Source organism: Chaetodon trifascialis, chromosome 9, assembly GCF_039877785.1.
Source record: "Chaetodon trifascialis isolate fChaTrf1 chromosome 9, fChaTrf1.hap1, whole genome shotgun sequence".
Classification (NCBI taxonomy): domain Eukaryota; kingdom Metazoa; phylum Chordata; class Actinopteri; order Chaetodontiformes; family Chaetodontidae; genus Chaetodon; species Chaetodon trifascialis.
This window is the reverse complement of record NC_092064.1, coordinates 21,697,118-21,706,181: the sequence shown is the minus strand read 5'-3', so window position 1 is coordinate 21,706,181 and position 9,064 is coordinate 21,697,118. Positions and strand designations below refer to the sequence as shown.

At 39.5% G+C, this 9,064-nt stretch overlaps 1 protein-coding gene across 4 annotated transcripts in view; it reads right to left on the bottom strand.

Moving 5' to 3' along the window:
- Nucleotides 1–4,358: 4,358 nt before the first annotated feature.
- Nucleotides 4,359–9,064, bottom strand: part of igsf9ba (immunoglobulin superfamily, member 9Ba) — a 64,625-nt gene continuing 59,919 nt past the window's right edge. For 2 of the 4 annotated variants that reach the window (XR_011602487.1, XR_011602488.1), the window contains 3 exons: nt 7,694–7,736; nt 4,738–4,868; nt 4,359–4,649 (listed from right to left, as the gene is read on the bottom strand). Coding sequence is in view for 2 of the 4 variants with exons in the window: in XM_070970864.1 (XP_070826965.1) it covers nt 4,441–4,649; nt 4,738–4,868 (340 nt within the window). In the remaining 2 variants the exon portion in view is untranslated. The remainder of the gene's footprint in view (nt 4,650–4,737; nt 4,869–7,693; nt 7,737–9,064) is intronic. The other 2 variants (XM_070970864.1, XM_070970865.1) reach the window with 1 other exon arrangement.

Here is a 9,064-nt window from a genome sequence, read left to right as displayed (position 1 = left end):
TGATTTTTTTATTATATCAAAATACAAAAATTTGAGAGGAAAATTTCGTATGGGACTAAGCATTTGAAATGATATGGTGACATGAATACAACACTGCTTTCATATTCTCACAGACATGCCATAGATAGAGCATAGATCATGTGCTAGGCCCATGTCTACGTCATGATGAGCCACCAGGAATGAGCCTGTGCATTTTCCCTATAAAGGCTTTTGATGGCGTCTGTCACTAAATAACCAGGCCGTGTTGGTAACAGGCCAGAGGGTTTTAAAATCATAGTTCGTTCAGGTTTCTGTTTACTCAATAAAGAAACGAGATCCATGGCAGTTGAACATGAAGAGTGAGTAAGACATGATCTCAGACGATACAGAATTCACTGGACAGCAGTGGCAAACGAGAGAAAAGTAATACAAATATTATACATAAGGCTTTGGTACAGCACCATACAGTATGAGTTAATTGCTCACAAAAAGTCAAGTGAAGCGTAATACCTGATGTAGTGACAGAACAGAAAGATGAATCTAAAAACTGACCAAAAAAAAAGAAAGAGAAACATCAGGTTATCATTTTAAAACAGAGAAAAGTAAAAAATGTTTTTGCTTTGAAATATTTACATATGAACATTGTTGAATACAACTTAAAGAATGGAGACAGATTATGTACAAAAAAAAGACAATAAACAACACATAATACAGAATGTAAACATGTGATGTACAGCACAGAGTTCAGTGGATGAAAATGAAATGAAATGTAAATTTTCTTCCTTTTTAAGCACTACTTGGTTTGCTTGAGTATGAGCATTAGCTAAAACAGTCGACGATGTAGTGCTTATTGTAGCCTACGATAATAATACATTCTAGTTTCTCAGTGCTGGTACACATGAAAAAACAGAGAATATAGAAAATACTACATATTTCTATTTTCCGTCCAATAACAACCAGCTCGGATGTCCATGAATGATTGCTAAATAGGCGTTTTTTTGTATTGTCTCTACATGCAAGATTAATACAATAAAAAATCAAATCGGTTTCTAAGTATCATCCTACCAGCACCTAGTGATGCACTAAAAGCTGTAAGCAGAAAAATTGGAAAAAAACCCCAACAAACAAACGTAAAAAAAAATGAGCTAACAGTACGTCCAAAGCAGCCCTCTTAAACACTGTACATGTTTCTGTTGAATATGCAAAAAAGAGCCCGGAAGACGACATCCATTCGTAAAACCCATGGAGAGGATGTATGAGCTTCCCCAAGACCTTTCTACCAGGAGAATAAATGCAAATGTGGTCTGATGACTACTCATGGCTATACTGTACAGTACTAGTAGGAATTCTACCGTCAAAACGGCGGAGAGATGACGTGAGACGGTTACGCCCCTGCAGTAGTGTGCTTGAAAAACAGTGCTGTTAACCAAAGATGGCCTACAGGAAGTGTGTAGAAAAGATCCCCTCGTGACCTGACGATGCTCTCAGATTTCCCTCCTGTATGTCCTGTGGCGTGTACTACTCTAAATCAGGTTATGTTTCTCCTTTTAGGCTGGGTTAATATTGTCAATATCATCACAAATATACTTTAGAGAGGGTACCTTGGAAGCACAGACAGACATTGCAAACACACTATAGAAAACAGGTCATCTTTGAGTTCATTTGAATGTCACAAGTCTCTATTATTTGAGGTTATACTACTATTTTCCAGTATTGTCTATCACTGTCATCACACCATGATACTGTTATGATAAGGACCTACAGTGTCTACCGGAGCTAGTTTAGTTGCTCAAACACACAGGGCCGAAAGAGTTGCTTGTGGAAACAGAAAACGAAAAAATCTTTAGACCTCTATTCTACAGCACCACAAAGTTAAACATAGCACCAAGTCGTAATGTTCAAAGCAACTATGCCCTAACACACTTTTCTTTATCAAACTAATGTAAACACAATTTCCTCCACAGCACGTATTGTACATGACTATAGCATGTCTGTGACTCTTAGAAAAAAGTTTCCTTCAGTTTATTTGCTTTGGACACCTGAAGGCGAAAGATCTGGAGTGAATCTACATGTGTGCTCATGAACGGGCAAAATACAGTATTACTTTGTTCCAGAAATATTGTTATAGAGGGCAACACACTTCTGCTTCTAAAGCTTTTCCAATGGGCATTCACGTACTATACATCAGAGAAAATACTACTTAACTTGTGCAGCCAGCGGGCTATGGCAATAATACATTGTACGGTATTAACATTAAGGTTTCTTTTCTTCTCAGATAAAATAATGTCTGCTAAAGTATGACAAATGAGGCACCTTAAAATGTTTTAGAAACATTATCCACTTAAAGCCGTACTGTAAGCAAATACTTTTATATATAATCTAATTTTCTTGGGATCCCTCCCGTCTTTTCATACATCCTCATACAAGAACGTCTTCCTGTAAAACACGGTTTGATTTATCTTTACAAATACAATACATACCATGTACAGTACATAACAAATATAGATTTTTTTTCCCCCTCGTATCTTACACGAAACCAATTTGTTAAAGTAGAATACGCACTTTGATGCTCACTTTCAGGCAACCGTCACTTTCTCACTTGTCAAAAGAGATTTCGGCGAGCAGACATTGAGTCGATTCATTCATGTGGATATTTGTCGGAAAACCTCTGATTTCTTGGCAGCAGATGGATATATATCTGATGTGTCTTTGAGTGATTGAACTAGTGAAAAGGAAACCGGTTCTTTTTGCAGCCGTCAGAACAAAGCTGGGCTCAGAGCACACAGAGAAGTAAAACAATTTGGACTTTAAGTGCCAGCTGCTCGTCTCACCAATCGCAGCTGCACTGTAGACAACGTAATGGGTCATTCAATGTACTGTGACATCGGGACATTCATTTCCTGTACAGCAAAACATACATTCATTATCGGTTAGTGTCGAAAAATTAACAAACATACAGAGAAGTAGCTAGCAAGTAATATACAATTGTTAAACAGTCAGGGTGGCCATTGTTTGAATATTTCCCATTGCTTGTTAACAGCTTTATAAATCAATCATTCACCTCTAACAGCTGCTGTTAAACATTAACATCCTTACTCTACTGGTTTGTTCTCTCTGCATGAAAACCCATGTGCAGTGTTTCTGTACTTTTCCACTCAAGTTATATTTATTGATTTATTTGCCTTTTTTGATTCTAAAATTCAGGGTTTTTTTGTTTGTATGGGTATTCTGGTTCTGTCCTATCATTGATATACACAGTTGAAGCAGGTACCCATTTAAAATAGAAATGTTTAAAAAAAAAAAACAAAAAAAAAAAACAAGAGTTAAGCATCCTGTAGCATTTTCTCTCATGTGTCCTTGGCAGAGAAAGTAAAAACACACATAATACTGGAGTCCCTCACTCCCCCAGAAGAGACCAATATGAAAGGCGAAGGAAAAGGCAGTTTATGTTAGAAAAAAATGAGAGAAAAAGGCAAAAAAAGGCACCTCCAGATGTGCCACATGTCACAAATGATTCCTTAATAATGAAATACATACTACAGTACACTTCACAAGTCATCACCCTGTTCTTCTAAACCCTACAAGTCCAACCTCTGTTGAGCGTGTAGTCCAAATTATTTAGAGAGTTCTCTAAAGGCTATGATCTTTATCTTAATACGGTGCTGAACGATGAGTGTAAACACACTGAGCCATCAAGCACTACAATTAAGACAGTCCTCCAACGGTTGGCATTGGATCATAAATCAAAATAAACACAATATGCCAGCAATTACTGAGAATTAAAAGCTTCTAAATTAGATAAGGTCAGGCCATATTATCCATTTGAATGAGTGTGGTGTGTGATATAAACCTTTTTATCCATACGTTTCATATGTAAAAAGGTCAAGTACGTACAGTATACCACAAGAATTACAGCAACTCTGCGTTTACTCTGAGGTATATTTTGTGGTAAGAACCCTGTGTTTAAATACTGACACTATTTGTATTGTAGGAAAGGTAGACTCATGTCCCTGTCCGAGGACGCACCAGGCTTCACAGTACACTGTATCACTGAAAAACCTAAAGATATGGACCCCTCAATGACCAGTGAGTGAAAAATCTTTAACGTGTTGTGACATACTCAACCAACACATTGTTATTACTGTAGGAGGAAGCTTAATTCCCTTGTTTTACTATTTATATACATTATATATTTTCAGAGCATTTTCAAGTGAAATTCCTCAGAGACAAGTAGTGGTGACAACTCAGAAAAAGCCATTGTTCTTGTCTTCAAATAGGGTCTCCAACCCCGGGGGATTCAGCTGGATGTTTCCCCGCTCCCCAAACACTGATGAACTTTTAGAGATTATAAGAAATGTATTAGCTTGATACAGAGAGCAGGGAGGGCTGAGGTTGGGTTTTTTTTTTTTTTTTCAGGGGAGGTCAGTTTAGTCGAGTCCAATGGCTTGATGGGCACACGGGTCAGCGTAGAGTCCCATAATTTGGGCCCTCGGAGTCTGCACTGGCCAGAATGCCTGTCTGGTCCTCCTCAGACTGCCTGCGGTGCAGGAAGGAGGTCAAATAGAGATAGGGGTTCTTCTTGTGTTGCCTTTTCCTCTTTCTGTGGAGGCTGAGATCCTCGCCCTCTTGGGGTGTCTGAGATTGCTGCTGGGTCTGAGAGGGACACGCACCTGACAGGGAGAAAGCACAGGAGTAACACACCACCCCACATATTTTAAGACGGATCTCTTGCGTCCTCTCTCTAATAGTCAGACGAACCTGTTCTCCTTCTGGAGGTCGTGTTGTTATTGTTGTTGGCAGCCACGCCCTTGGCTTTAGTAATACAGTGGTGTAGCAGTGCTGGTAAGCTCTCAGACCCGGCAGGATCACTAGACGCACCTAGAGGTTCCCTGAAAGAGGAGAGACAGCACAGCATACATCGTCCTGCATTAATCCAACAGTCGCCTTCGGCCCCGTCTCAGATGTGAAAAGACAGAACTTTGCATTTCTACTTCCAGAAGGTGTACTTCTACTGAGAGCCCTTTCACTAAAGATGATGACTTTCCACTTTCTATCTGCATTGATGGATGATAAAAGTTAGACACAAAGAAAGAAAGAAACAGGGAAAGAAAGAGAAAAAGAAGAGTTGACTTAAGGTGGCAGTGGATTTGGTGAATTTATTGGCTATTAAGTTTCTTCTCAAACAATCACTACATTAAAGACCCAGCCCAGGATTTAGAGGAATTATGGCTGACTACATATTTATCCTTAAAGGGTAAAGTGACAGAAAATCACTACGTTCTCTCATTTTAGGCCTCAAAATTGTAAAATCAGGCACATTCTGTGTCTTAGCAGCAGTCCTAAAAATAAATGTGAACAAACACATTTCAGGTTTAGACAGTAATTGTGATTACTGCGCTCACTCAGGTTTGGGTCTTTAAAAAGTGACTGCCTCAGAAATGCGGCAATACTGGTCTCTTTTCTGTATAAAACTCATAAAATGAAAATAATTTCTGGAACTGTAAAATGACCGTTCCTGTAGCAATAAAGCCGTATTACAGATTCTCTTTTAAATTCCTCCAATAGTGCTATTTTCAGTGTATAGTAAGTGCATGAGCGTGTGTGAAAGTGAAGCGTGTGCGTGTGTGTGTGTGTGTGTGTGTGTGTGTGTGTGTGTGTGTGTGCAGATGTGTTTTAAGACAGAAAATAAAGAGCTCTTTTGAACCTTGAAGAACTATTTTCATTTCATGAGTGATACATTAGCCTGAGAACCAGACGAATCTGCGAGCTCATGTTTAGTCGCTCTGGCAGATGCGCCTGGTCCCCCTCCCGTTCAGACAGATTTCCAGCCAACCTGGCCCAGGTCGGCCGATCACAACCACTTATCTAATACGGGGCAGGTTTGATATGACGGCTGGACAGAGGAGCGCCGTTGAGGCATTCTGTTGAATCTGCTATCGCGTCAGTATCAAACAAACTGGAAGGTGTATTTTTTCTAAAAGAAGAACAAACTGCACTTAAAGCTTTTGTTGATTAGAAAGATGTATTTGCTTCCAGCAGGATTTGGTAATGGAGGGACAGATCGGGGAAGCAACCAAACTGGGAATGATTGCCCTGCAGCTCGGAGTCCACACTGAGGCAGCGGACTTGCAAACCTTTGTCTGTTAGCCACGGCTGCTGAGCAGCAAGTGGCGATACATGTTGGCATCACTGGCTTTTCAAAGAAAACCTTATGAGGACTGTCGCAGATGAAGTTCACGTAACGTGCAATGTCATGCCAAAGTCATGCCAAACATCTGTGCATTGTGTTGAACTAGAAGCCACATGAATTTGATGGAGCTAGCGGCCTAGCCTAATATCCTACTGTTAATTAAGAAGCTAGCTTGCTAATAAGTTGCTAAGTCACACATTTCTTTGTCTGATTGGCTGTAGATCTATCCAATTGCGTCCAGGGGCATTTTGGTCTACGCCCACTGACAACGTCCTTTGGAAATCGAAAATGAACTGAGAGGTTCCAGACTAATTCGCGTTTGCGAAGTGGTCTGGCGATGTCAGGCTAGTGATACATGCTAGGCTGAATGAAAAATAATCAATGTTCAATCAGTGAGAAAAGAAAACAAGTTAAAGTGTATTCTCCGTCACAGTACAGAGTCTGTTTTAGATGTAGTTTTACCTCATACCGAATACTCTGGTTTTGTAGTCTCATAGAAAGATGCAGTAAAATCAAAGTAAGTCCAGATAACCTCACAAACTCTAAGGATTTAAGTTCAGGCTCATGAGGCTCAGTGTTGGCTCAACGTCTTTGCCTTTCAAAGACCTGAATACAAACAGCTTCAAAACCTGACTTAATGCTTCATTAAGTCAAGTTGTTGTGCCAAACATGTATTGTTTCAAAAGGCATAGGAACACAAAGCTTTAGAGATGCTGTCCATCACTTGTCACTGTGGAGAGAGAGATTGAGAGCCATTAGCAGAGACGGGGAGACAAATCTGAGAATTGCAACAGTCCTGGACAGATAGAGAACATTTCCATTATCACATAAACTGTGTGCAGAGGCCACAGCGTGTTAAAATATAGTACATTTCCATAGACATGAACACTGTACAGCACACTTTCAGAAACATGAACACTGCGTACAGAGGCTTCACCATGCTGACGGGAGGAGATGGCAGGAAGAGGAAATGGCCGTTAAAGAACAAGTCACATGACAGGAAGAGGAAATGGCCATTAAAAACAGTCACATGACAGAAAAACGAAAGCACTTAGGACAACAAATGTGACAAAGAATTTAGTTTGAGAATTGTTGTTATTTGTTTGGTCGTAGAGAAAAGTTTAGAGAATGCATGCATGGCATTTTGCACATGGAACAAAACTTTAAAGGGGAATACTCCAGTCTATCATTCATGTGCGTCCTCTATTGATTCAAGGCTTTTTTTGTGCAGGGAAACATGTCTGTAATTCAAACAATCAAAAGACAAAAATGCTTCTCCACAGTCCAAAACCGCTCCTCCTGCTTGCTCACAAGCCTAATTACTGCAGCCTACGCCACAGCAGGCTTACTCTGCCTTGGAAGTGTATTGACAAATGTGTCCTGCAGTCATTATTACCATTAGTTGTACTTCACTTGAATCCAGCACAGAGGCACAACCCAAAGCGATTCCCCTTTAAAGGAGAGAGTGATTAGAGCCCTCCCCCTGCTGACCCCTCCCCTCTCAGACATGGGTCCGACCCTTACCTATTGCGGCGTAGGGGACCGGGTCACAACGCTGCCCAGATAGCTGAGATCAATCAAAAACAAATCACGTAAGACCCTTACCCTCTATAAAGCAGCAGCCCTATAAGCTACCTTCCCTTAAAGGCCAGTGACAGTGCAGGAGCAAGTCTCTGCTTCATGGCTTTAGCTACTGTATGATTGTAGCTTCTAGGGTTGTGAGGTGGGTGTGAGGGGGCGCAGGAATGTGTGCAATAAAGAAATACTACAGGGCGTAAAGGTATATGAGTCTCAGCTATGTTCTTCTGTGGGTGTAAGTATAAAACCTACTGCTTTATGTCTCACAATCTGTATGTAAGGGCACTGATCTGTCAGACTGTTGTGGGAAAAAAAATCCCTTCTAGTGACCTTTGTAGTATTCCTTCATGAAAACTGGCTCAAAAAGCTCTGAGTTTTTATCCAGATATAGTAGGTACCAATTTCTAATACAGCATCCTTTATTAATGATTGATAAATCGCTTATTAATGCTTTATAAATACTGCTATGAGCCATAATAACTACTTTTGCGTTGCCAGGTCGTGGCTGGTTTTTATCCTCCTCCAGCAGCATAACCGATTTGTGCTGAATTCATCTGACAGTTTGACCTCTGATCTTCTGGAAAAGAGCTGCAGAACATTTGGACCAAAATGTTCTTATTAACATCTTTTTGTTATTTACAACTGCAGACTCGACTTATTGTAAAAACCCTCTATCAAATACCACAGAGAGGACTTCCTGACTTTCACTGTTGGATTATTAGACAGTGGGGAAACTCTTGACTTTTTAATGATACTTAACATTTATAACTGCAGACCTGATGGTTAATTACTCTTAATGAATGACTGTTAATGACCTGACTTTATCAATTAACAACTATGGAGATTTTTCACAACCTGGCAACCCAAAAGTTGTTATTATTATTTGGGTAATAACTGTTCTATGAAGACTTAGTAAACAGTTTATTAACCATTAATAAACTCATTAGCTACAGCTTACAAATGCTTTATAAAGGGTGAATTATCAGAATGTGGCACCTTTTTCTTTTTATGTAATATAAGTATATAATGAAAAGTATGTAAGTGTTCATCAAATATACAGTTAATCATTAAAGTTGAGCATGATTCACACATGAAGTTTTCACTTTCATACTTCTATCAGAAATTAATCAGATCAAATTTATGTCCAGTTGTGAAAATAGTTCAGTTCAATGTTCAAAATGGGGGACAGAAAAAAGCACTTTTAAAAACATTAAACTTGAGTTTTTCTGTAGCCTAAATGTTCCTATATTCATTCTGGACCTCAATTTGCATTATGACCATTAGTTTATGAGATTAAGTATGTGCTATCAAATGATA